We start from the raw sequence: 27811 nt of genomic DNA, 5'->3' as shown, positions 1-27811 counted from the left end.
GCCCTGAGTCCAAGGCCCAGGACTGGCCAAAAAAAAAAAAATAGTGTCTTGTCCTTGGGGCAAATTAGGTAATGGCAGTGACATGGGCTCTGGGTCACCAAGCGGAGGTCTCCTTCCTAGTGCACGACACACCTGCTCTTACAAGGTAGAGGCCAACTGGGCACCAGCTCACACCTGTCATCCCAACTACGTGGGAGGCTTAGATCTGAGGATCATGGTTCAAAGCCAGCCGAGGCAAGAAAGTCTGTGAGACTCTGGTGTCCAATTAACTACCAAAAAAAAAAAAAAAAAAAAAAAACAGAAGTAGAGCTGTGGCTCAAATGGTAGCATGCTAGCCTTGAACACAAAAGCTCACAGACACCGCTCAGGCCTCCCTGAGTTCAAGCCCCAGGACTGGCACTGAGAGAGAGAGAGAGACAGAGAGACAGAGAGAGGGGGGGGTCAAGTTCAAAAGAGAGGGTGCTATCTTCCCCAGTTTCCATGTCAGTCTCCAAGCTGCTACCTCCCCCCCCCCCCCCCCACACACTTGCTGTATTTCCCAGGGCTAGATGACCACTTGTCGGTCTGCCGGGCCTCGGGATCGTGGAGCGGTGGGCACAGGAGGGCAGGCTGGGCTCGGTGCCTCCAATGGTGGAGCGACTTCAGAAGCATCGTCTCCGGTACTCGCAGGACCAGCGCTGCCAAGGACCGCAAGTCCGCGCTGAAGACTGTCCCCACCCACTTGGACGACGATAACAAAGTACCGTGGCCGGGACAGCTTCTAAACAATAGCAACCTAGAGACCGGCGGTGAGCTGTGGCGAGGGCTCTTCTAGGTGGTAGATGGCCGAGTCCTCTTTATATGCAGCCTGGGAGGAAGCGGGCAGGACGGCACTCCGGCCTCGAATAAGGGCGCCCACCATTTTCCTGCAGCCCCACCCGAGCGACTGAATCCCCTTTCCCCACCCAATGGAAGGCCCGCGCCCTGGAGGTGGGCTGCAACTTCTGAGTATGGACACAGTTACTCCAAAACTCAGTCCAAATGATAGGATCATCCAACTCTACAGAAAGTTAAGGTGCAACTTTGTTACTTCTATCGATGAAGTTGCTTACACTAAGGTCTGGTTATTTCTTCTGAGGATAACAATTACCTGGGTTATTAGTTTACCAGTTTCGAATCCTGCAGTTCCTTGACAGTGCAGGTGAAAAATTATTCAAGTCTGCAGGATACTCTTCAAAAAACTAGTAAGCGGGGCTGGGAATACGGCCTAGTGATAAAGTGCTCATCTCATATACATCAAGCCCTGGGTTCGATTCCACAGCACCACGTATATAGAAAAGGCTGGAAGTGGCGCTGTGGCTCAAGTGGCAGAGTGCTAGCCTTGAGCAAAAAGAATCCAGGGACAGTGCTCAGGCCCTGAGTTCAAGCCCCAGGACTGGCAAAAAAAAAACCCACCAAAAAAATACTAAGCTTATTGTAAAATAGAAATCAAGACTGATAGTAAAAATTATACTTTCTAACACTTTTAATTTTTTGCAAATAAAGCACAAGATAGATAGTCTGGGTCAGGCACCGGTGGCTCATGCTTGTAGTCCTAGCTACTCAGGAAACTGAGATCTAAGGATCCAGTTCAAAGCCAGCCTGGGCAGGAAAGTCCATAAGAATCTTATCTCCAATTAACTACCAAAAAGCTGAAAGTAGAGGTATGTCTCACGTAGTAGAGTAAAAAAGCTAAGGGACAGTGCCCAGGCCCTGAATTCAAGCCCCAGTACCACCTTCCTCCCCCTAAATAAAATAAGACTTCAGGACAGTTCAAGGGCCATTCTCCTCTTTCTACCTATAAAAATGGTGCAAATCTGTGTCTGGACTCACTGGGGAATGTCACAATGGAAAATACGACATATGGGTAAATTCGAACCCAATGACTTGGTTCCTGAGAACTTCCCTCAAACCATCCTATGTCAAACATGCTAGCTTTGAAAGCCGGTTTCCCCGGCTGCCTCTCACTCCAGCTGTCCCTCGTTGTTCTCTCCTTTACGACGAAACATCCACGAAAGGCAGCTGTGTGGATGGCCCGTCATTCCTTCCTGGGGCCCTGCCAGGCTTTCTGGCATTGCTAAATCCACTGTCCTTTTCTCAATCTTTTTTTGAGTGTGTGTGGGGGGGGGGGGGGGGAGGCTGTTGGTTGTGGAACTTGAACTCAGGGCCTGGGCGCTGTCCCTGAGCTTTTTTGCTCAAAAGGCTACTGCTCTACCACTTTGGGCCACAGCTCCACTTCCAGTTTTCTAGTTGTTAAATGGAGATAGGAGTCTCCAGGACTTTCTTGCCCAGGGTTGGCGACGAGCCCAGATCCTCAGATCTCAGCCTCCTGAGTAGCTAGGACGGCAGGCATGAGCCACTGATGCCCGGCTCTCGGCTGTTTTATTTGACCTGTCAACAGCCTTTGACACAGGTGCTCACCCCTTATTCTAAAAGCACTATCCTTGTTTATTTCCAGGACACTCCTTCCCTGTCCCCACGCCCGTTTTTTTCTTCATAAAGAGCAGAGCTTTAACGACAATTTCATGAGAGGAAGAACTACATGAGGCTTGCCAATTCTGTCTGTGCCTGCAGTATTTCTGGTGACTCCACCGGAAGGAAGGAAGCCACCTTCACAGATTGGAGCTCAGGGTGTACCTCCGACGGGGCCACCTCCAGGGCTCTGAGCAGCAAACTCCCTGGGCGGAGTCCGCCTCTGCAGAGCGTCCTTTCCCCAGGCCTCCGGGGGCCACCGCTGTCCTTGCCTCTTAGCGCTGCTGCTCTTCTCCTTCCTTTTCTCTGTTTCTTCCTTGAGCTTCTACTGGGGTTTGAACTCAGGGCCCGGGTCCTGTCCCCTGAGCTTTCTTGTTCAGGGCTAGTATTCTACCATTTGAGCCACAGCTCCACATCCAGTTTTTTGCTGGTTAATTGGAAATGAGAGTTTCATAGACTTGCCCACTTAAGCTGGCTTTGAGCCCGAATCCTCAGCCCTCAGCCCTTTGAGTAGCTAGGATGACAGGTGTGAGCCACAAGGCCTGACTCAGAGCTCTTCTCATTACACTTTCTCCCTCGGTGATCCTGTTCTCTCTCTCTCTCTCTCTTTTTGGCCAGTCCTGGGGCTTGAACTCAGGGTCTGAGCCCTGTCTCTGAGCTTCTTTTTGCTCAAGGCTAGCACTCTGCCACTTGAGCCACAGCGCCACTTCCGGCTTTTTCTATGTAGGTGGTGTTTGAGGAATCGAACCCAGGGCTTCAGGTATGCAAGGCAAGCACTCTACCACTAGGCCATATTCCCAGCCCTGGCTGGGAATAATCTGATCTACTGGTGGAATTGCTGGCAATTCCCAAAAGTACTCTATTTCTCTAGCCAGATCTCTCTTCTGAATTTCTGACTTAAATATTTGATTGTGTATTAAGCATCTCTATTTGGATTTCAAACAGAAATCTGCAAATATATCTCAAGTAAAAATGCCCCCATCCCAGGCCCAATAAAATCCCTGCCATGTCTACTCTTTAGCCCACATTTATTTCAAGATTTCATTTCAATGGCTACGTGCGTGCGTGTGTGTGTGTGTATCCTTAATACTAAGGATAATTCACGGGATGAGTGGTGTTGGAAGAGGTGGGGAGAACAAAGAACAATGGGTGGGTGACATTAATCAAGATGTATTGTACTCATAAACTAACACTGAATTGAAGAGAAAATAAGACAAAACCCCCATACATATAGGGGACCTAAATGCAAAGTAATAACACTTCTAAACAAGCCATGGGTCAAAAAAAGTAAAAAGAGAAATTAGAATGTATTTTATTTTTATTTATTTATTTATTTTGGCCAGTCCTGGGGCTTGGACTCGGTCTGAGCACTGTCCCTGGCTTCCTTTTTGTTCAAGGCTAGCACTCTGCCACTTGAGCCACAGCGCCCCTTCTGGCCGTTTTCTAGATATGTGGTGCTGGAGAATCGAACCCAGGGCTTCATGTATACGAGGCAAGCTCTCTTGCCACTAGGCCTATTCCCAGCCCTAGAATGTATTTTAAACTGAATGAAAAGTAAACAATGTATCCAGATTTGTGAGATGCCACCACAGCAATATTCAGGAGTTTCTAGCACTAAGTGCGCATACTGTAAAGTAGAAAGGCCTGAGATCAATAAGCTCAGCTTCTACCTAAGGGGAAAAGGAAGGCAAATTTAACTCAAACTAGATAAGATCTAGAAACTGATAAAAGGGGAGTGCAGAAACCAGTAAGACAGAAACCAGAAAAACTCAAATCAAGGAAATGCAAGTTCTGAGCAACAAGGGAGAAGGAACAGAGTGGAAGAGCACACAGAGAAGAGGTAAGGTTCCGGGGTCATAAAGACAGCAGTCCTGAACTACAAACTGTGGGGAGCCTACTCACTGCAGGTTTGAGACCTCCCTAGTCTTCATAAAAGAATGCAACCGGCACAGCCGTAAACAAAATTGAATCTATTTCTTCCCATCCTATTCCTAGCTGGTGGTAGTCAAGTACTTTCATGTGAATTCATATCATCAATCCCTATTATTTTAGGGAACTGGAATCATGTCTTAAACCAAATTCTCCCCTACTCCAGACTAAAAAGGATCTTCTAAATCCTTGGGGCTGAGAGCAAGTAGAACATTTGTGAATGAATTTGTTCTTTACAACTGTACTTGTCAACTGGGATTACTAAGATTTCCAGGCTAGGGTAGTGTTCAAAATTGTGAGGCAACTCACAGTAAGAAATGTATTTCAATGGATCTCAGTAAACTACATATATAGTGTAGCTACAGATACATTCAATACACACAACTTTATCGTGCATACTACTTCTACTCTGGCTTATTCTAATGGTTTGTGTGCATGTATGTTGCTGTTGAATCGAGTCCAGGGCCTTATGGATGCTACATCAACATTCTACCACTGATCCGTGTTCCAGCTCACCCACCTCCTTTTTGTTGTCAGTCTTGGAGCATGAACTCAGGGCCTGGGCGCTGTCACCGAGCTTTTTCACTCAAGGCTAGTGTTCTACCACTTGGAGCCACAGCTCCACTTACAGTTTTCTGGTGGTTATTTAATAGGAGATAAGAGTCTCACAGACTTTCCCACCCCGGCTAGCTTTGAACTGCGATCTTCAGATCTCAGTCTTCTGAATAACTAGGATTACAGGTTTGAGCCACCTGTGCCCAACTTCCATCCCTTCTTAATAAAAAAAGAAAGAAATGGGGCTGGGCACTCCTTTCTGTAATCCTAGCTACCTAGGTTGAGATGTGAGGATTTGGGTTCAAAGCCAGCCTGGGCAAGAAAAATCTGTGTGACTCTTATCTCCACTAAACTACCAAAAAAGCCGAAGTAGAAGGGTGGCTCAAATTGATAAGAGCACTAACATTGGGCAAAAGAAACTCAGCAGTAGAGCCCAGGCCCTGAATCCAAGCCCCAGGACTGGCAACGAAAATAGAGTAAAAAATAAAAATAAATAGTAGCACACACTAATCAATTTGTTTGGCTTTTAAAAACTTTATTATTGGGCTGGGGATATGGCCTAGTGGCAAGAGTGCTTGCCCCGTATACATGAGGCCCTGGGTTCAATTCCCCAGCACCACATAGATAGAAAATGGCCAGAAGTGGCGCTGTGACTCAAGTGGCAGAGTGCTAGCCTTGAGCAAAAGAAGCCAGGGACAGTGCTCAGGCCCTGAGTCCAAGGCCAAAAAAAATTTAAAAAAAACTTTATTATTATCATTTTGGTCTTTCCTTTTTTGGTACGGGGGATGGAACCCAGTATGTTACACTTGCCAGGCAAGCGCTTTGCCACTAAAGAATTTAGAGCCGGGCTTGGAGTTTGGCCTAGTGGTAGAGCGCTTGCCTAGCATGGACAAAACCCTGGGTTTGATTCCTTGGTACCACATACACAGAAAAAGCTGGAAGTGGTGCTGTGGCTCAAGTGGTAGAGCCCTAGCCTTGAGCAAAAAGAAGCTCAGAAACAGTGCTCAGGCCCCCAAGAGTTCAAGCCCAGAAGAAAGAGAAGAGGGCTGGGAGTATGGCCTAGTGGCAAGAGTGCTTGCCACGCTACACATGAAGCTCTTGGTTCAATTCCCCAGCACCACATATATGGAAAACGGCCCGCTGGGGCGCTGTGGCTCAAGTGGCAGAGTGCTAGCCTTGAGAAGAAGCCAGGGACAGGGCTCAGGTGCTGAGTCCAAGGCCCAGGACTGACCAAAATAAATAAATAAATAAATAAATAAATAAATAAATAAATAAATAAGAGGAGGAGGAGGAGACCATGATGACAATGACAAAAGAATTTAGAGCCAACACTTCAAAAGTCCTGGTGGAACCCACAGGGTAAACTTGCTGGATTTTTCAGAGTCCATTACATTTTTTAAAACTGTTATTATAGAGTCAATGTTCAGAGGGTTTACAGTTTCATAAGTCAGGTAATGAGTACATTTCTTTCTGGACAGTCTCCCCTTCCCTCACTCTAGAGGATCCATTTTAAGACCTGAAGTTCAAATATTGTATATTCAATAGGGCTAGGGCTCAGTGGTGGAGGGCTTGCCCTGCGTGTGCAAGGCACTAGGTTCAACCATCCCTAGCACCACGATAGACAGACAGGAACCACTGGCCCAGCCTATAATCACAGCTACTTAAGAGGTTGAGATCTGAAGATTGTGGTTCGAAGTCAGCCCAGGCAGAAAAAGTCCAAGACTACTTCCAACTAATGAATTTAGAACGGGAGGGGGCCTGGGAATGTGGCTGGTGGCTGGCTTCCTCAGTGCCACAAAAACAGAAAAGGCTGAAAGGGACGCGCTGTGGCTCAAGTGGTAGAGAGCTATGCTCGCTTGAGCAAAAGAAGCGCAGGAGTAGTGCGCCCAGGCCGGGTTCAAGCCCCAGGACTGGCAAAAAAAAAAAAAAAAAAAAGGAAACGGAGATGTGGCTCAAATGGTAGAGCACCAACGCTGAGAGAAAAAGCAAGCCAAAGCCTGAAGCCAAGCGAAAGCCCGGCCCAGTATCCTACAACGTAAACAAAACACTTGAACAAATCAAAGATCAGGATGCCAGATTTCATCACAATAAAGCTCGCAACTTCCATAGGTCTAGTGGGGGGGGGGGGCCGAGGTGGAGGCTGGCTGCCCTGGGCCCAGTGCTCCAGGCCCTCCATCCACCCACTGACTGCACACTGGCGGACGCCGGGCGGGCGTGTCCCCGGGCTCCCCGGCCCCCCGCCCCCCCCCCGGTTCCCCAGGGGCAGTATTCGTGGGGGGCCGGCAGGGCGGGCGGGCACGCAGAGCCTCAGGTTCCGGGGATGCTAGGGTCTGGTCTGTTGACCACTCACTCTCAAGGTCAGATCGCCCCGGGAAGGACGAGCGCCCGGGTGGAGGGGAGGGGGCTCGGCACCTTCCTTCCCTCCGGCCTGGCTTCCGGCGGGGCTCCCAGGACCTAGGCCGCCCCCGTCCCCGGGGCCCGGCCAGGCTCAGGCCAGCCCTCCCCGCCCTCCCGCGGGCCCCCTCCCCTCCGACGGCCGCACCCGCGCGGGGTCAGGGGGGAGACGCGCCGGGGCCCGCGGGGAAGCCGGGGAAACCCGCGCTGCTCGAAGACACTGCTGACATTTTCACCGCCCGCAACTCCGTCCTCCCCACGGTCTCCAGCCACGGGTGACGACGCCCAGGCACCACCCACATCGAGGCCAGACTAACCAAGGCGAACATATGGCGGGACGGCGATTCGCGGGAGGAGAGGAGAGGCGCCCGCCAGCCCGCGGCCAGCCCGCGGCCGCCACGCACCGCGCGCCTCCCTCGGAAGGGCTCCCGGGGCGCGCGCCCGCCCCGCGCTCCACAGTCCGCCAATCACCGCCCCGCCCTCCGCCAGCCGCGTCGGCCAATCACGGGGCAGCTCTCCTCCCTCCTCCCGCCCCCCCCCGCCCGTCGCTCCCACCCGCGCCCAGCTCCCCGCTTTCAAACGTCGCCAGCACCTGGAGGTGCGACCGCAGACGCGAGTATTTTTAGCTCCTGCGAGAGCAGCTCCGCCTCCGGCTCCGCCCCCTCGCCACCCCCAATGGGAGACGGAATTTCCGTCGCGTCATCGCGCGGGCAGGCGGGAGGCGTCCAATCAGCGGTCGAGGCGAGTTGTCGTCATTAAAAAGCGGCGGAAGGAGGTGGGCGGGTCATGACGCAGCGAGTTTCGGCCGTGGCTCATCCCGGGCCGTCAGGGCGTCCCTTTTATTTCCCTTTAAAGTAAAACGTGGTCCCGACGCGCCCTCCCGCCCCCACGCATTCACGCCCCCACGTGCGCGTCCCGGGTGGGGGGGGGACCGCGGCGGCGGCGGCGGCGGCGGCGGCGGCGGCGGCGGGCGGAGCGGCGCTGACGCGGGCCGGGGGCGGGCGCCGCCCGCGCGGTCACGTGGGCGTGTTGTGGGGGGAGGGGCGCCGCCGCGCGGTCGGTTCCGGGCGGTTGGGCGCGAGGGAGCGAACGCGGGAGCGCACGCGGGGACGACCGAGGCAGCCGCGCCCGCCGCCTCCCGCTCTGTATGCCGCTCTCCCCCGGCGCGGCCGCCGCCGATCGCAGCAGCAGCAGCCGGAGCCGCCGCCGCCGCCGCCGCGGTTGATGCGGTTGGGCCGGGGTCGAGGCCGCCGAGATGCCGCAGTCCAAGTCCCGGAAGATCGCCATCCTGGGCTACCGGTCTGTGGGTGAGTGGCGGCGGCGGCGGCGCGCGGCCCGGGGGCCCCTCGCGGCGGGCGGCGGGACGCGGCCGGGCCGGGCCGGGCCTGGCGAAGTTTGGGGCCGGCGCGGCCATGTGGCGGGCGGGCGGGCGGGCGGGCGCCGCGCGTTTCGTAACCACCATTTTGAGCGGAGGCGGCGGCGCGGTCTGGGCGGCGGCCGCGCTGGGTGCGGGATGCCGGGCGCCCTTCCCGGGCCGGGGCGGGCACGGGGTGGGGGTGGGGGTGTGTGTCGGGGGGCGGGGGGTCCCGGGGGTGGGAGCCGCGCGCTCCCCCACCTGGGCGCCGCGGACCGGGCGGCCCCGGCCCCCTCCCGGGTCCACCGGGGGGGAGGTCCGGCCACGGGGGGCACTGGGCTCCCGGCCGTCTGGCGAAGTGGAGCCTTTTAGAGGAAACGGGGGGGGGGCGTGCGGCTGACTGCCGAGGGCAACTTTCCCCCCGGAGCGACCCGGCACCCCCACCCCCGGCCCCCCAGGCTGCTCGGAAGCCTCTGCGTGACCGCCGGCCGCCCGGGTCGGCGCGGAGACCGACCCGCCTTCCCCAACTCGGGTGTCCTATTTTTTTTTCTTTTTTCCTCGCCAAGGAGAAAATGAGGCCAGCGCATTGTCCCCCGGCCGCGGAAAGTAACCCCGAAGTCTTTTTGTCGGCTGGTGTTCCGGGTCTCCCCTCCCCACACACCCCCCCCCCCCACACACACACCAAATGGCTGACATACATGTCGAGCTGCGCCTGGCCGTCGGTGGGAGCGGGAAGGGGACGAGGTGTCGGGGCGGTGCCGGGCGGGGAGCCCCGGCCGAACTTCGCCGGGCTTTCTGGGTGAGGCTTCATTGTCTGCCACCCACAGGAGCCTGGGAAAGTCTCCATCTTTTTTCCGCGCCGCGTTTAGGAGGCGATTGCCTCACCCCCCCGCCTCCCCCAGAACGGTTCTCTCGACTCCCCCCCCCCCTCCGGTGGCCGCGGGGTTTGAGGGCGGTGGACGCGGGGGCCTGGGAGGCCGGGGACTGCGGCGCCCGCCGCCGGTGCACGGTGCCGGAGGGAAGCCTGTTAACGGGCCGCCTCCCTCCCATTGGACGAGATTCCGTTACGCTTTCTCTGGTGCTCGCTCACCCCCCCGCCCCCCCCCCCCCCCACTTTCCGCCGCCCTTGCCAGGGGCTGTGCTCTTTGACCAAGATCAGGTCCGGCGTGCTTACTCATCCTTCTCCCTTCTCTCCCTCTCCCCAGTGCGGCGAGCGAGCCGGGGAGCACGGCCCAGAGGCGTCGGGTATAGTGCAGTGCCAAAGGAGAAGTCCCAACTGGGGAAGGGTGGGGGTGCCTGGGCCCCCCAGCCGTGGCTTTAAAGTAGCTGTGCATCCTCCCCACCAATACGGAACCCAATCTAACCCTTATTGATGGCCTCAAGCACTACGCTGTTGCTTCTCCACTTTCCACATTCCCTTCCCTGCCTTTCGGGAACGGGGACCATGATGCGTCCTAGTTCACCCCTCAGACGGTCGTGCCAAGTATATGCTTGGGTTACCAATTTCAACTCCAAGCCAAGGGAATGTCCAAAGATCTCAACTTGAGCTCTTGACAGTTTTGGGATTTTAGGTAAAGTGTGTTTTGTCAGTTTGGTTAAAGAAGTTTCTTAGATTCCGTAGCAGCCCATTTTATCCTTTCCAGCGCCTTGCTAAGGATCTCTCTGACCCCTTCGCCTTTTTGCACAAACCTTTCAACTGCTGCTAAATGCTGTGTTGTCCTGTAGTGGGATACAGAATGACTGCTAGGACTGTTTTCTAGCCTCAGTGTGTCATATTTCTACAACCTGTTCCATTTCCTTCATATTTGTTTTCAGGCTTAGATAACGTAAGAGAACTAAGTTGCTCCCAGCCCTGCATTTGATTTTGAAGTTGCTCATCTGGTACTGTGAGCCAGAGTATTTTATAGTTGCTTTGTGGATCTTGAAATGGCTGTGGGGAGTAGGTTTGGTCTTTTTGAGACTCATTCTAAGTTGAGCTCTCTGATGTGCTTGCAAATGGTGCCATACCGAAGACATTTTGAATGTGTTTTTAGGTTGTGATATTTGGTGATGCTAAAATGTTTGTTTGTGTTGATTGGTAACTGTCAGAAATAGGCTCATCTCAGAACCACACGGTTGTTGTTTGGTTTTTTGGTGTTTTTTTGTTTTGTTTGTTGGTTGGTTTTTGCCAGTCCTGGGCTTGCACTCAGAGCCTGACCACTTGTCTGGCTTCTTTTTGATCAAGGCTAGCACTCTACCCCTTGAGCCACAGCACCACTTCTGGCTTTTTCTATATATGTGGTGCTGGGGAATCGAACCCAGAGGCTTCATGTATGCCAGGCAAGCACTCTACCACCAGGCCATATTCCTAGCCCCATTTTTAAGTGTTCTCTTGGTACTGTCTTATGGTGGTTTGACTATAGACTGTTTATCATTTTGACCTTGTCATGTGACTTTCAAGTTTGCCTTTAGTTCAAACTATGAAATAACAATGATTGTTTTTGTTTTACTTCTTGGCTTTCAACTTCTGTCTTTTGAGAAGACTTAAAACTACCAGTAGGGGAAAATAATTCTTGGGTAATTTATACATTCCCCCCCTCCCCACTTTTGCTGTTAGGTACAGTGGTAAAGCTTTTAAGGACACCTCACCTATAATCAGTCTAGAATACAGAACACTAAACTTACACAATCTTGTGCTTCTCACATTGAAATACTTTCCACAGAGAGCTTTCGTAGACAAGTTTACCATTAGACTGCAATCAAAAACTTACCAGCCAGGCTTGGTGGGGCACACCTGTAATTCCTGTACACTTAGGAGGCCGAGGTGGGTGTGTTATGAGTTTGTGTCTAGCCTGGTTACATGGTGAGACCCTGTCTCAAAACAAACCAATAACCTGGGTGCTGGTGGCTCACACCTGTCATCCTAGCTACTCAGGAGGCTGAGATCTGAGGATCACTAGTTGAAGCCAGCCTAGGCAGGAAATAGACTCTCATCTCCATTAAATTACTTGGAAAAAGCTGGGAGTGGGGCTGTAGCTTAAGTGGTAGGGCCACAGCTTTGAGCAAAAGAAACTCAAGGATGGACCTTCCCCACCCCAATTTGTAAGCAGGTGCTTAATACCAAGTGATGTTGCATACTCTGGGAGGGGTGTTCCCTCCTGGAGTACCCAAAGTGGCCACTTTGTTGTGAAGTTTAAAATGACCTTTTTCATTGTTCTTCATTGTTTTGTTCAAGAGCTCACGTTTGTGATTATAACTTTGCAGTGCTAAATGGTACTTGTGATGTCCTGTGGGTTTTTATCTTCTACACCTCTCCTTGGACCCTTAACAGTCACTTCTCCTTTCTGTTCCGTGGATTTCCTTGTTCTGCACAGCTCATGTACACAAGAGCCGTCCCTGCAGGTGTAGTCGTCTACATACACATAGCATCTTTTCAAGCTTTATATTACTGCGCGTATCAGTACTTCATTGCTGTTTGTAGCTGAGTAATATCCCATTATGTGAATTTACCCCATTTTGTTGAATTCATTCGTCAACTGGGTATGTGAATTGTTCCTACTTTTTGACTGTTAATGATGCTGTTCTGAACATTCCTATCAAATGCAGGCATATTTTCATGGTCTTGTTTGATGTGTTATGTGTGTGTGTGTCTCTTGCTCGTATTCCCGGGAGTGGATTTGGGTGATATGGTGGCAGCCAGCAGTCCTCACAAACACCCCTTAGAAATATGACATAGTATCCAAGTGGTTAGTAAGGAATTTTCTTCCCTTTTGGGTGAGGGGAGCACCCCTTCTGGGGCTCAAACCCAGGGGCTTGCTCATGCTAAGCTAGTGCTTTGTCTCTGAGCAATATACCTAGTACCAGGGCACTTTCTTTCTGGAAGGTGTTCTTTGATAAAAAGCTTAAACTGGTTTACCTTTTTTTCTTTCTTGTGTCATTGTGTCTTGTGTCTTCTGACATCATAGGCAACCATTGCCTAATCCTAGGTCATGTACTAAATTTTGGCAGTGTGCTATCTGGTTTACTTCAAATCGACAATCTTCATTGTTTTTTTTTAATTTCTAAAAAATATATGCCAGGTACCGTGTTTAAAATAATTTGTTGTGGCTGGTGGCAGACCTTTGCTGAGTGTGTTCAAGCGCCTTCTGAGAAACAGCCATCCTACTTCAGTGTGTGGCGCAGGTGCTTTACTCCCTGTCCCATTTCATCACGCAGAATATTACAGAGACATAGACTTTTAAGGGTCAAGATTCAACCAGTTTAGTCATTTTTACTGCTTTCTCAAGGATATCTTAAAGTGAAAACAATTTTTAAAAATATTTCTGTGAGTGCATGTCAGTGATGAATAAAGTGATTTACTACTAAGCGTGTGACATTGTTTTAGTGCTCATCCTGGGGCTTAAACTCAGGGCTTGAGAACTGTCCCTGATCTTTTGTGCTAGAGGCTAATTTTCTACCACTTGAGCCACAGCTTCACTTTCTGGCTTTTTGGTGGTTCAGTGGAGGAAAGAGTCTCACAGACTTTCCTATAAGGAGTGGCTTTGAATCGTGAGCCACTAGCACCTAACTTGATGGGTGTGTGTGTGTGTTTGTGTGTGTTTGGGGGGAGCACACACAGTGCCAGGGTTTAAAGAGACTTAGACTCTTGCTAGGCAGACTGGCCAGAGTCTTCCTCCAGCTGTCAGTAGAAACCACTGTCTTAGCTCATTCTAAGGGTTGCCAGGGAGCGATTCACCCATCATTGCATTGGACCTGTAGTACAAATGTGAACGTAGTAGAACAAGTCATCAAAAACTGAAAGGGCTGGGAATGTAGCTTAGTGGTAGAGTGCTTGCCTAGCTAGCATGCATGAAGCCCTGGGTTCGATTCCTCAGTACCATATAAACAGAAAAGGCCAAAAGTGGCATTGTGGCTCAAGTGGTAGAGTGCTAGCCTTGAGCACAGAGAGGCTCAGGGGCAGCACCCAGGCCCTAAGTTCAAGTCCCAAGACTGGCAAAAGAAAATGAAAACAAAACCTAACAATTATTGGGAGAATAGTTCTGACCTCTAGAGAGCTGCAGAGCATGGAGGGATCTTCCTATTTTCTGTGCAAAGTTGAATGTATCCTAAATGTCTTTGACAAGGACAGGCAGTGCCTCCCCAGACTTGTTACATTGTATGACAGGGGAAGAGGCAGGAAGGAACTTGGCATAACTGAGAAGGAAGGAAGCAAGAGGGAGGGTGTTCAGAGCATAATGTTGAGGTGGGTGGGAGTAGGAAATGAAGTTGGAAGGGAGTCATGAGCTGCCTTCCTGGGCCTTGTGGAACTGGGACTAGTGAGCAGTGACATGCAAAGAGGTTGCCAGTGGGTATTGTGTTTTGCTTGGCCTTTGATGGTGAGGCACTTTGGAGTGAGTTGTGCTTGCACTTGGTGATAGTGAGGAGTCCAAAGATTAGGAAGGAACAGGGTGGCAAAGTATGTTTGGGTGCCTTGTGATACATCGGTACGTGCCTGTAAATGTATTTTGATCATATTCCCCACCTCTTTAACTACTGTCTTATATGCTCCCCCTTAGCTCCCTAGTATTGTAACTTTTAAATGCAAGTGTCAGGATGACAGCAAAGAACATTGTCCTCATCACAGAGTGAGAAATAGTTGCCTCTGCCTGTGGTTACAGAAGCTGTTGATAGACAACGTTTTCCTTATTTCCTGGTCCAGAATAACTTGTAATGTTGCTCATGAATGGATTGTAATTAGGTATTGGGGTAAATCAGAACTAAACTTGAACATGATTGTGCACGTGAGGCATTGAGAAAACTTTAGTGAACCCATCTGAAAGAACCTTTATTCCTTGGTTTTGTTTGTTTTTTGACCAGTCCTGGCACTTGGACTCAGGGCCTGAGCACCGTCCCTGGCTTCTTTTTACTCAAGGCTAGCACTCTGCCACTTGAGCCACAGCGCCACTTCTGGCTTTTTCTATATATGTGGTGCCGAGGAATTGAACCCAGGGCTTCATGTATATGAGGCGAGCACTCTACCACGAGGCCATATTCCTAGCCCCTTTATTCCGTTTTATTATGAAGTACTACATAAATCTTAACAGTTGTAACTACTAGTCAATAGCCACTGGCAGCAAACTGCTGCTGAGTGTTTTTATTATGAATTGCTTCATTGGTAATTGAGTATCCTAAACCTGAGGGTCTTGGAATACTATTTTAGTATGTGTGAGAAAAGAGTTCCCTGGAGGACGTTCCAGTGCTGGCAGTAGTGTAGAGCAGGAAGCCCTGGGGCCTTTGTGCTTCGCCCTGTTGGACTAGTTAGAGGGGGGCAATCTGAGGACACTGGTGAATTCGTGCCTCCATTTCTCTTTTTGTTGTGCCTGTTAGCACAAAAACTCTTCTGGGGCTTTTGAGATATAAATTGGTATTTTAGCAATCTAATACTGGTTTTTGTAAGATTAAGAGTGAATGTTAAGTACATGGTCGTATAGTAAATTATTTGTGAACAAGAAATGCTAATACTGGTTTTTATGCTCTATTAAGTTGTATAAAGTTGTAAGACCCACATGTTTTGTTTCAGTTTAGCCTTTTTGGGGCTTGAACTTTGGGCCTGGGCGCTGTCCCTGAGCCTTTTCAAGGCTAGTGCTCTACTATTTGAGCCACCGTTTCACTTTTCGGTTTTGGAGATAAGAGTCTTACAGACTTTGCTGCCCAGGCTGGCTTCAACCACGACCTTCTAGAGCTCCTGAACTTTGTTGCTCAAGGCTGGCGCTCTCCCACTTGTATCCCACTTCCACTTCAGGCTTTTTGGTAGTTTATTGGAGATTAGACACACAGACTTGCCTGCCTCAGCCAGTTTTGAACTGCCATCTTTAATCTCAACCTCTTGAGTAGATAGGATTACAGGCCTGAGCCACTGAAGCCCGGCTTCAAAGGAAAATGGTGTGTGTGCGGGTGTGTGTGTGTGTGGTTTCGTTTTGCTTGGTTGGTCTTGGGGGCTTGAACTCTGGGCCTGGATGTTGTGTCCCTGAGCTCCCCAGCTCAATGCTAGTGCTCTACCACTGGAGTTATAGCACCAGTTCCAGTTTTCTGGGCTTAACTTTCCTGCCTGAGCTGGCTTGAACTGTGATCCTCAGATCTCAGCCTCCTGAGCAGCTAGGACTACCGGCCTGAGCCATCAGTGCCCGCCCAGCTTTATATATATATATATATATATATATATATATATATGTATATATGTATATATATGTATGTATATATATGTATATGTACATAAATATACTATGAAACTATTAATTTACTTTATCAGTCACCACGGCACCACTTTCAAGGAGAATGTTTTAAAACTGGGTTCTTCTTGCTAGTCATGATTTGTATAAGTGACCGAATTTTTTAAAAAAATGGTTTTCAACTTTTCACAGTCATGGGGTTGAATTCAAGGCCTGGGCACTGTCCCTGGGCTCTCTTTGCTCAAGGCTAGTGCCCTCCCACCACGAGCCATAGCGCCATTTCTGCTTTACAGTGGTTAATTGGAGATAAGTGTCTCATTGACTTTCCTGCCTGGGCTGGCTTTGAACTGTGATCCTCAGGTCCCAACCTCCTGGGTAACTAGGATTACAGGCATGAGACACCATCTGGTAATTTTCAAAGGTTTTTGAACCACTTTGCCCATGATTGCCAACTATGGTGTGAGTAGAAAAGAGAGTGGATTGCACATCCCTCTGCTGGGATGTGGGGACTTGTACATGGCCTCAGCCCTGTGTACACCTTGGGTAGGCATTCCTGCATTTGTGTGTGAGAGCTATGCAAACGTCTTCGTGTGTCCAAAGAGAAGCCTTATACATTCAAGCTGCCACCATAAAATTGTAGGTTGATGATTGAAGTTTGACCTTTTGGGGAATTTTAATAGGTTGTATTTTCATTGTGAACCAGCTCAGCCAAACGGAACCACAGAACATTCTCAGTTCTGGAGGTCCAACTGTTGAGCATTGCCAACCTAGGGAAAGAGGCTATTCTAGATGCTCATGAACTCTTCCAGAAATTGTGAGCATGTTACTGAGTGGAGAGTCCAGTATTTCAGCACTCATAATTCCTGGAAATGTTGTTCAGAGAGAGCAGTTTATGAGTTCTAGAATTCTGCAGGGGTGCTTAGTCCCTGAGACTGGGCATTGGGGGTATACTTGCCTCCTGGAGTTCAGTCTAGAGAGGGAGCCAAAGGAAACAGTTGTTAGTACAGTGCTAACAATAATTGGTGGCTTAAATACCATCCATCCATATATTAACTGTCTTAATAGCCCTTAAACTGTAAGGGGTAGGTACAATTATTGTGCTTATTTTGCAGATAAGGAAGGTTAAGGGACTTGTCCACAGTCAGAACTGTGGCAGAACCACAGTCTAAACTCAGTAGTTCTAGAGTTAGTACTTTTTAGTCAGCTGCTAGGAAAATGGCTGAAGTACACTTGTATAAGTCCTGGAGAAATCAGAGAACTCTACTAAGGTGGTAGTGTGAGAATTGTCTCCAAAGAGGCAGTGCAGTGCCTCAGGGGAGCCAGACCCCGGCAGGATCTGAGAGGGAGGGGCATGGGGCAGGAACACCTCTGCAGGCCTGGTAGTAAACATCTCAGTCTTTGCAGGCCTGGTGGCTTCTGATCCAGCTGCTCACCTTTGCCCCTTTGTAGGAAATCTGAGTACCACTGTTCAAAGTCAGCCCAGGCAGGAAAGTCCATGAGACCCCTACCTCCAATTAACTACCAAGAAATCTGAAAGTAGAGTTGTGGCTCAAGTGGTAGAGTGCTAGCCTAGAGCAGAAAAGCTCAGGAACAGCACCCAGGCCATATGTTTAATTCTTTTTTTTTTTTTTTTTTGCCAGTCCTGGGGCTTGGACTCAGGGCCTGAGCACTGTCCCTGGCTTCTTTTTGCTCAAGGCTAGCACTCTGCCACTTGAGCCACAGCGCCACTTCTGGCCTTTTTTATATATGTGGTGCTGGGGAATCGAACCCAGGGCTTCATGTATACGAGGCAAGCACTCTAGTCACTAGGCCATATTCCCAGCCCCCAGGCCATATGTTTAAGCCCCAGGACAACACATACATAAATAAACACACACACGCACACGCATGCCCATTGTCAAGCTCATAGACCGGCCAAAACCAAAACAGACTCTCAGATTTGGCCCTTGCTCTGTGGTTTGCTGCTCTTGTCTTACATTCTTCAGAAGTTCTCTCCTGTACTCTGGGAAGTTGGAGGGAAAGAAGAAAGGCAGGAAGAGAATGGAAACAGAAAAGACTAGCTGAGTTGTTGTGGACTAATGTGGTATAAGCAAGCTGTGTAAGATGAAGGGTACACATTAGAATGTGGAGTGTGCGTGCATAGGAGCTTTTGTGATGTGGGAGCTGTTAGGGAAACTTTCACTGTTTAATCAGTGTTGCCATTGACTAAAATGAGAAATGCTAGAACAGAACCAGGGATGGGGACCAGATTCACCGATTCACTTGCCCTGCCTCTGTGTGGAGTCCTGAGGTGTCTGTAGCAGATAGGCTTCTAGGGGGGTTGCTGCTCCTGCGTCCTCATGTCACCCCAAGGGTATGACCAGACACCTTCGTACCGTTGTCTTCTGTCAGAGCCAGGTGAGATTATGCAACCCAGGTGGAAACCTTGACACACATGTGTGCACTGCACTGACAGTACATAAAAGTAAGCCTGGACTTGAAGACTTTTGGGAGCTGAATTTGATACAGCTTCAGGGAATTTATATAAATAGGGTGCTCCCATTCCATTAGACTTGTAGTATAGCATAGCATTACCCAATAGAAACACAAAGCAAGCCACATGCCACTAAATTTCCCAATAGCTATGTGAAAGCAAAAGAAAACAAATGAAATTGGTTATTTACGTTAGCCCAGGTTGTCCAAAATGGTGACATTTCAGCATGTGATATTTTCACTTTTCTTCTTGCTGGTCCCCAGGGCCTGTCCCTGAGCCTCTTTGTGGGCAAGTCTAGCACTCTACCACTTGAGTCACAGCACCACTTCTGGCTTTTTTGAGTAGTTTAGTAGAGATAAGAATCTCAGACAGGGCTCTGGGGATATGGCCTAGTGGCAAGAGTGCCTGCCTCATATACATGAGGCCCTGGGTTCGATTCCCCAGCACCACATATACAGAAAATGGCCAGAAGTGGCGCTGTGGCTCAAGTGGCAGAGTGCTAGCCTTGAGCAAAAAAAGAAGCCAGGGACAGTGCTCAGGCCCAGAGTCCAAGCCCCAGGACTGGCCACAAAAAAAAAAAGAATCTCAGACACTTTTCCCCCCAAGTTGGCTTTGAACTGCCAGCTGCAATTCTCAAAACTCAGCCTCCTGAGTTGCTAGGATTACAGGCATGAGCCACTGGTGCTGGCTTATTTTTAAATGGTTTTCATACTACATTTTCAAAGTCTTACATGTTTTCATCTGCGGCTGTCTTAAGTTAGGACTAGCCACATTTTAGGCTCAAGCTTGGGGTTCCTGCTGAGTACCAAACAGCAGAGGTGTAAGGAATGAATGTAGACCCTCAAGAACTTGGGAAATTATGAACATGAGTATTTTTCTCACTCTTGCTGACTGATCTTGCTTTATTTTATCTTACTCATACTCTGCTGAACTAGTAATGTGTTAAAAGATTGTGTTATAATTTTTGAGAAATTGTGGTTTTTCTTTTTCTTGTTTCTCACCCTCATGTGCACCTTGCCGCCTTGTTTTGGGCTAAATCTGAGAAATCCCCCCCCCCCCCGCCTTTGTATGAAACATTTAAAATTACCTGTAGTTAATCAGGTCTATCTCCTTGTCTTGCAGTTTGACTTTATCTCTAAGTCATCCTAGAAAAATGAATGTCCTACTTAAAACATCTTTAGAAAACTAGTTCACTGGCCCTTCTAATCAGCACTTGTTTTGCCTTTTAGCTTAATAACTGCGACTTCATTTATGTAACTTAGTCGTTGATGTGTATGTATACACAACATGCACACACACCCTTGTTTTTATTTGTATTCCTTGGCAGAATGTTTTCTGGTAATAGCGTGTTGCACCATTTCTACTATGACTAGGTACACTCGTTACGTGTGTGTGCACGCGCGCACGCGCGTGCGTGCATGTACTTGAAGTTACTGGGGCTTCAACTCAGGCTGGTGCTCTACCACTTGGGCTGTGCTTCCACTTTTGGCTTGTTGCTGGTTAGTCCAGATAAGAGTTTCTCAGATTAGCCTAGGCTGGTTTTGAACCATGATTTTAGATCTCAGCCTCCCTCCTGAGTAACTAGGATTACAGGCGGGAACCTATAAGCCTGGTGCTTCCAGGGTGATGTTTCCTGTTCCTATCAAAGGTACATAAAATCGGATTGTTCTCTTTTGTGACATTAATAGCTGCTGTTCATCATGGCCTAGGTAAATTTGTTCCTCTATTAGTTGAAAACAGCATGGTAATTGGTTCCCTTACATGAGACACTGCCAGGTTTTCTCCCATGTAGCGCGTTTACTCTGTGTTTCTCCCACTAGAATTTACTTGCTCTGAAGGGGGTTTCTGTCTAATCCCTGATGTGCTCTGGTGCCTGGAATTGTGCCGCCTGGCACACAAAAGTTGCTTAACATGGGTCTGTGAAGGAATCTTTAGTCTGAATTCTGAAAACTTGAGATTCAGAATGAAATGCTTCCAAGCTGGTAGGAGGTAGCAGTGTAGGAGATAAGATAGGTTAGGGTACTGCTCTGATTTTATAAAAGCACCTTGACTATGACTAGTGAGACTGGGAGTAAAAGCTGTAAATGAATCATTTAGCTGCAGGGTAATTTGAGGAGAGAAGAAACCAAGTCACAGTTCGGTGGGAATGTCTTAGTGTATCGCTCTATAGAGACAAACAGGTAGGCGTTATAATTTGCCTCTGCACTGATGCTGGGAGAGTGGAGATTATGGGTAGTCAGAAAATTAGGAGCACCTCCTTGGAGCCTGGTGGTCACAGAATGTCTTAGTCATCTTAAGAGGTGACCTGACTCCTATGGCACTCTTCATTTTCTAATTAATTAGTTAATTAATACTAGTCCTGGGCTTGAACTCCCTGAGCTTTTGTGTTCAAGGCTGGCACTCTACCATGTGAGCCACCCAGTGCTTCATGGTTTTGGAATTAAGTTTCTTTAACTTCCTGTATATTATGGTTATTAATCCCTCATCAGGTGTTGTATAACTGCCAAAGACTTTCTCCTACAGCATGAAAGCATGCCACTGCACTACTTGGCTTCTACAGGTGATGTTTTTCCCAATTTGAGGAGACATGCATTGAACTATGTAATATGTAGTTGATGTTTAGAACGACTTATTTTACTGAGTACAGTTCCTTTCAAAACATACCATACAACAAGTGGACTGTGCTCCAGACTGGCCAAAAACCTGCAGAAGTGGTTACATGTGGCATCCCCTTCCTTTTCTCCTCTCCTCTCCCCCGCCCTTCCCTTCCTTTCCCCAAGCGACGTCACTTGAGGGGTGAGTTAATTCGATGCTTGACCAGATATATCAGGCTAATTTTTTATCTGATAGTTTTATATGGCCCTGGATAGTTATAAATATCCAAATGACTATTGGCAGGAGAAAACAATTCTGTCCCACCCGCTGTCAGTCCTATGCTGCTTTTGTATTGCTTGAAGTTAGATACTGTGATACTGATACCTCTTTTTCTTGGGATTGCTTTCGCTACTTGAGATCTTTTCTACTTCTATATGAACTTCAGGATTGATTTTTTTTTCTACCTCTGTAAATGTTATTGGAATCTTGATGGGAATTTCATTAAATGTATAGATTGCTTTTGGTAGTACAGCCATATTGATGAGTATTGATTCTGATGAGTGAGTGATACAGGAGATCTTTCCATCTTTTCCTGTCATCTTCCAGCTTCTTCTGTCACATGTAGTTTTCCTTGTAGAGTCTTCACTTCTTTCATTAAAATTATTCCTAGATTACTAGATTCATTCATTCTTACTGTCATGTCTCTACCCCCCCCCCCCCCCGCCTTTCTTTCAGCGATTGTGGGGCTTGAACTGAGGACCTAAGCTTTATCCTTGAGCTCTTTTTGCTCAAGGCTAGCACTCTACCACTTTGAGCCATAGCGCCACTTCTGGTTTTTCTCAGTGGTTAATTGGAGGTAAGAGTTTCATGGGGACTTTCCTGCCTGGGCTGGCTTTGAACCCTAATCCTCAACCTCAGCCTCCTGAGAAGCTAAGATTACAGGCATGAGCCACTGGTGTCTGGCTTTTCTTCTTGAATCTATTATAGTGAATTAGATTATTTTCTAATTTTTTTCCCCAAACTGTTCATTTTGGTGTGTAGAAAAGCTTCTGGTTTTTGTATATTGAATTTATGTCCTGTTTTGTTGAAATCTAAGAGGTGTTTGGTGGGTTTTATTTGTATTTTAGTCACTTTAATTTCTTTTGTCTTATTACTCTGGCCTGGGAATTTCAGTACATTGAAGGGGCATAGGATCTCATTATGAGACACCCTTTTCCTTATTAGAGGAAATCGTTTTTCCCCTTTTAGTATGGTATTGGCTATCGGTTTATCGTATATAGACTTTTCTGTGTTGAGGTGTGTGTCTTCTGTTCCTACTGCAGAGCTTTTATCATGAAAGGATGTTGAATTTTTCTGCATCTATTGATGATCTTGAGATTTTTGTCCTTGATTTCTTTATGTGTTGTATTATATTTACAGACTTCTTTTGTTGTTGTTTGTATGTGGTACCAAGGAATGGAACCTAGGGCCTCATGCATGCTGGGCAAGCACTACCATAAGCCACAATTCCAGTCCTATGTTTGATTTCTGTAGGTTGGGCCATCCTTGCATGCCGGGAATGAAACCATCGTAATCATGGTGTGTGATCTTTTTAATGTAATGTTAGATTCTGATTGCAAGTATTTTATTAAGAAAATTTGAGCTGGGCACCAGTGGCTCATGCCTGTACTGTAGTCCTACTCAGGAGGCTGAGATCTGAGGATTTTGGTTCCAAGGTAGCTGGGGCAGCAAAGTTCCTGAGGCTCTTGTCTCTAGTTAACCCCCACTCCTAATCCCACTGCTCCCCAAATAAACTGGAAGTGGCACTGTGGCTCAAGTGGTAGAGTGCTAGCCTTGAACCAAAAAGGTCAGGATCAGCACCCAGGCCCTGAGTTCAAGCCTCAGGATTGGTGCCCCCCCCCCAACTTTTTTTCATATTTATGTTAATTAAGGAAATTGGTTTTGCATTTGTTGGTATTAGGGTAACACTGATTTCATAGTGTAAGTTTGGCGTTCTTCCTTCTGAGTTTTTTTGATGTTTTGAGTAGTTTGAGGAATGTTGATAGTTGCTTTTCTTTGGGTCTGATGGAATGCAGCAGTGAGTCCGCCCATCCTTGGGTTTTTCTTCATTGAGCCACTCTTATTACTGATTCAGTCTCATTACTTGTTATAGATCTCTTTAAGCTGTTTATATCCTCTTGGTCACTTTTGGTGTCTTGAATAATTTATCCTTTCTTAATTTTCCAGGGTGCTGGAGTACAAGTATTTGAAATATTCCATATGATCTAATAAATTCCATTGGTATCTGTTCTAATATCCTTTTCATCTCTTATATCAATTTTTAGTCTTTTCCCTTCTTTTGATTAGTTTGGCTAAATTAGTTTGCCACACTTGTTTTTTGAGGAACCAACTCTTGTTTCATTGATTTGTTGTATTGTTTTGTGTTTGTGCCCATCCTGGGGCTTGAACTTCATTTGAGCCTAGGCACTGTCCCTGAGCTTCTTTGGCTGAAAGGTAGCACTTTACCACTTGAGCCACAGTGCCACTTCCAGCCTTTTCTGAGTAGCTTATTTGGAGATAAGAGTCTCACAGACTTTGCTGCCTGGTTGGCTTCAAACCATGATCCTCAGATCTTAGCCTCCTGAGTAGCTAGGATTATAGACGTGAGCCATCATTGTCTGATGATTTTGTTGTGGGATTTTTTGGCGTTGTGTTTTTCTTTTCTTTTCTTTTCTTTTTTGGTACTGGGGATCGAACCCAGGACGTTGCACTTGCTAGGCAAGCTCTTTGCCACTGTGCTACATCCCAGCCCCTATTACTGTTGGTCTCCATTTATTAATTTCTCTTATTTTTTAAATATTTCTTTATTACTTGTTCTACTGCAGGGTGAAATTCTCTAGGTACCTATTAAGTCCCATTTCATCAATGGTATTTACTTTGAGGTTTGGTTTTTGTTGTTGTTTTTTTCCCCAATCCTGGGCCTTAAACTCGGGGCCTGGGCACTGTCCCTGGCTTCTTTTTGCTCAAGGCTAGCATTCTGCCACTTGAGCCACAGCGCCACTTCTGGCCATTTTCGGTATATGTGGTGCTGGGGAATTGAACCCAGGGCTTCATGTATATGAGGCAAGCACTCTTACCACTAGGCCATATCCCCAGCCCTAGTTTGAGATATTTTTGTTGTGCTGGGTTTCTGGACCCACTAGAAGTTACAAGTGTGGCTGTGTAGAAGGAAAGAGCCACAGAGGATCGCTACTCAGAGCGAGCCCAGGGGAAGAGACCCACCCTACCCTGTCAGTGGTTACCAGTGCATGTGCACACAGTTGTGGGACCTTTGCAGCTGAGTTCAGCATATGCAGAGAAGGAGATTGGAGTAAAGAGAGGATTTATTTTGAGGGCCAAAACTAGACGGGAAGGGAACTAAAATCTGTGTCTGTGGAGATTTAGGATCATGGTTTTCAGGAGTATGTTTCTACCCTTTTTGACTAGAGCTCTTAGTAAGAAATGCATTTTTATTGTCATTCAATCTTAAATGTGTTTATAACCCAGACCAGACGTGTTCTGATACCTTTGTTTACAATCCAGGCCAATGTTCCTGTTTCTTAAATACTTAATGTGGGTCATGGCTCGGTAAGCTGATCGCATGACCTCATGATGGCTCACTGCCCCTGGTTTGAAAACATTGCTGCAGAGATGAGGCCCTGGGGGTCAGAGAGTGAGTGTGTGGGCAGTTTGCCCATGCCTGCCAATTGACTGGGCCTCCGGAGGTGCCACGTCAGAGCTGCTGCGGTCTGGGTCAAGACGACCAGCACTTGCTTCCTAATGTGCCCAGGAGGTGGGTTGCCAAAGTGCCAAGGAACACTGGGCCTTGAGGCTGCCGTTGGTTAAGAATCTGGGGTGGGCTTAGACTGTGCTGTGGTCATACATGCTCTGGTTAACGCATATGTACTTCCCTGCTTCAATCCCTAGTACCAGACAAGAGTAGTGGAGAGGAATCGGGCAGTCAGCTGAATGCCTGTAACCCTATTCAGGAGGCTGAGATCTCAGGATCGTAGCAGTGACATTTTTTTTTTAATTACTCTTAGTAGTTTTTTTGTTGATGTACTGAGGAATTGAACCCCAGGGCCTCACAGACATGTTAGGCAAGCACTCTACCACTAAGCCACATTTCCTGCCCCATGAAATTCATCTCCGATTAATCACAGAAAAAGCCAGAAATGAGAGCTATGGCTCAGGTGGTAGAGCACTAGCCTCAGTGCCCAGGACCAGAAAAGAAGAGGGCAGTCATCAGAATGGGCTGTATCCCAGACAGATTGCATCGATTCTAGCAAATTCCTCCTCGACAGGTGACTCGATAGATTAGTCTGTAGACCAAAAACCCGTCAAACCTCAGTTAACAAGTAACATGTAAACTGTTCTAGAGAATGCTGGGAAGCAGGGGCAGGGATATACAATTAGTTACATTTTTAAGGCGAACAGGCATGAAAACAAGCTCAAAACTAATCTGAAAAATTTTAAAGGAGTTAAACAGTGATTGCTTTTTTTAGTAGTCATAAAGCATGAGAACTCCAGCCGCAACTTTGAAAATACATCTTCTGTAGTGAAAACACTGGGAGGAACACTTAACTTCCTGTGCCATTTTATCATTGTAAAAGACATACAACAATGCTATTCTTGTTTTTTAAAAAAAGTTTGGGGGCTGGGAATATGGCCTAGTGGTAGAGTGCTTGCCTGCTGTACATGAAGCCCTGGTTCGATTCCTTGGCACCACAAGTACAGAAAACGGCCAGAAGTGGCGCTGTGGCTCAAGTGGCAGAGTGCTAGCCTTGAGCGAAAAGAAGCCAGGGACAGTGCTCAGGCCCTGAGTCCAAGCCCCAGAACTGGCCAAAAAGAAAAAAGTTTGTGGTTGAAAATGTGGTTTAGTGGTAGAGTGCTCGCGTAGTATGCATAAAGCCTTAGATTCAATTCCTCAGTACCACATAAGCAGAAAAAGCCAGAAGTGGCGCAGTGGCTCAAGCATTTGCGTGCTAGCCTTGAGCCAAAGAAGCTCAAGAGCAGTGCCCAGACCCTGAGTTCAAGCCCCAGGACTGTCCAAAAAAATAATTTTTTAAGCTCAACTTTTAAATTAAATAATTGTAACCTAATTAAATGTTTAAAGGTTTGTAATATGAGGTGGGTTTCATTTTTGAAGAGGACTATATGGAGATTGATGATGGGCTGGGTTGTGTCCACACCTTTGGTGATGTGTGCCTTTAAATTAGTGCTTTGTGCCTGCTTCTGTGCAGGAAGGAATGCACACACGTGAACATGGGCAGCTTTACTATTTATTGCAGGTCATTCTTGGGTTTTTTAGTGTCATTTCTCTAGAGAAGTAATCTTAACTGGAACTTAAGTTCAAGTTGTACAAATTTTGTAGCCCTCCTGAGAACATGATCATTATTACTAAGTCATCTTCAGGAAATGCTAGTGTTTCAGAACCTGAAGTTGCTAGGAGTAACAGCTGGCGCGAACATGTGCAATTCTGAGGGAGGTCATGAAAGGGGCTCTGAGTGAAGGACGTGGATACTCCCATCTTTAGTGAAGCCGGCACATAACCGCCGTGTCCTCAGCAAGGCGCTTTCTCTCCTTCAGTAATGAATCATCTCACCTTAGGGGTTTGTACAAGGGAAGACAGACCCAGGGGAAGCCCAGCTTTTCCTTAGTCCCACTTCTGATGAATAACACTTTTCTCCAGAGGGCCAATCTAATTGACAAATCACGTTAGTGCCCCTGAGGAATATTGTTTTGAGTCCTTTTATCCTTTTCACTACTTCTGAGGACAGTAATTGACTGTCTTTTGTTGGCATTCTGGCTACATTGTTTGCTTTTGCCAGATGGATAACTTGCAATTCAAGTCAAATGTTAAATTTAGCCCACCAAATAAAATAAGTTCCTTTTATGATACAAATGAGGAACTCTTAGAATGTATAACGGTAATTATATTTTGAAAATTTGGTCGAGTTTATCTTTTTTTCTATGAAGTCCAGAATGGCCTTAAATATTGTGCGCTCGCTCTTTCCTGAATTTATATTGTATCCATATTACCCAACAAATACTAGTTGAATTGTTCCTTAGTTTCTATGAATGTGTGTTTCCTATTTGTATAAAAGACAGTATGCTTTTTAGTTTCTAAATGGAAACTGCGGCCTGAGCTTTAATTTCGCTCGTTTGATTAGAAACGAGCATCTGCAGTGTCAGGCTGATCTCGGTGGACTGCTAGTGAAGATAATCTCAGCTCACTGAGGTGAGTGGAGAGAGAGAGTGACTGGTCGGGGCAGGTGCTACCTCAGGGCGATCTCTCTCTCTCTCTCTCTCTCTCTCTCTCTCTCTCACTGACGTGTGAGCTCTGACCAGCATGCGTCATCATGCATTGAGAGACGTGGGAGGAGGATGAGCGGAACAATAGGCAGAGTCGGCAGGAGCTTGGCAGACACCTAAAGGAGAAGGGTGGGATTGGCACCGCAGGTCCCAGAGCTGGCCAGTGGGGAGGGCCCCACCCGCAGGCAGCTGCTGGAGATTTCAGACTGCTTGCAGTGAGGAATAAATGGTGTTTTCTTCCCAATGGTGGATTGAACTCAGAGCCCTGTGCCTGCTCTGCGTGCTTGCCCGAGTGGTACTCGACCACGTAAGCCACTCTCCAGCCTTGGCTTTCTAGTGTGAGTCCCCAAGTCCCAGCCTCCTGAAAAGCTAGCATTGCAGGTGTGAGCCATCAGCACCCAGCTAACATCCCGCTTTAATCCAGCCTTTTAACAAATGGATTGAGTTTCCAAGTCTGTGGGGAATGACACCCACACAGGCGGGTGTGTGTCTCTGTGGTTC

The 27811-nt window shown here is 47.8% G+C and overlaps 1 protein-coding gene and 1 long non-coding RNA gene across 2 annotated transcripts in view; one reads left to right on the top strand and one right to left on the bottom strand.

Annotated features, from left to right (window-relative positions):
* The first annotated feature begins 8419 nt into the window (after positions 1–8419).
* Positions 8420–27811, top strand: part of Rheb (Ras homolog, mTORC1 binding) — a 37000-nt gene continuing 17608 nt past the window's right edge. Inside the window, exon 1 of the mRNA XM_048340491.1 lies at positions 8420–8675. Coding sequence (XP_048196448.1) covers positions 8624–8675 — 52 coding nt within the window. The 5' untranslated portion in view covers positions 8420–8623. The remainder of the gene's footprint in view (positions 8676–27811) is intronic.
* The window catches only part of LOC125347334, a 25648-nt gene continuing 9686 nt past the window's right edge, over positions 11850–27811 (bottom strand). Inside the window, exon 3 of the long non-coding RNA XR_007210146.1 lies at positions 11850–12357. This is a non-coding gene — a long non-coding RNA (uncharacterized LOC125347334). The remainder of the gene's footprint in view (positions 12358–27811) is intronic.

The sequence above is a fragment of the Perognathus longimembris genome, chromosome 2 (assembly GCF_023159225.1).
Source record: "Perognathus longimembris pacificus isolate PPM17 chromosome 2, ASM2315922v1, whole genome shotgun sequence".
NCBI lineage: Eukaryota > Metazoa > Chordata > Mammalia > Rodentia > Heteromyidae > Perognathus > Perognathus longimembris.
This window is presented reverse-complemented; position numbering and strand designations above follow the sequence as displayed.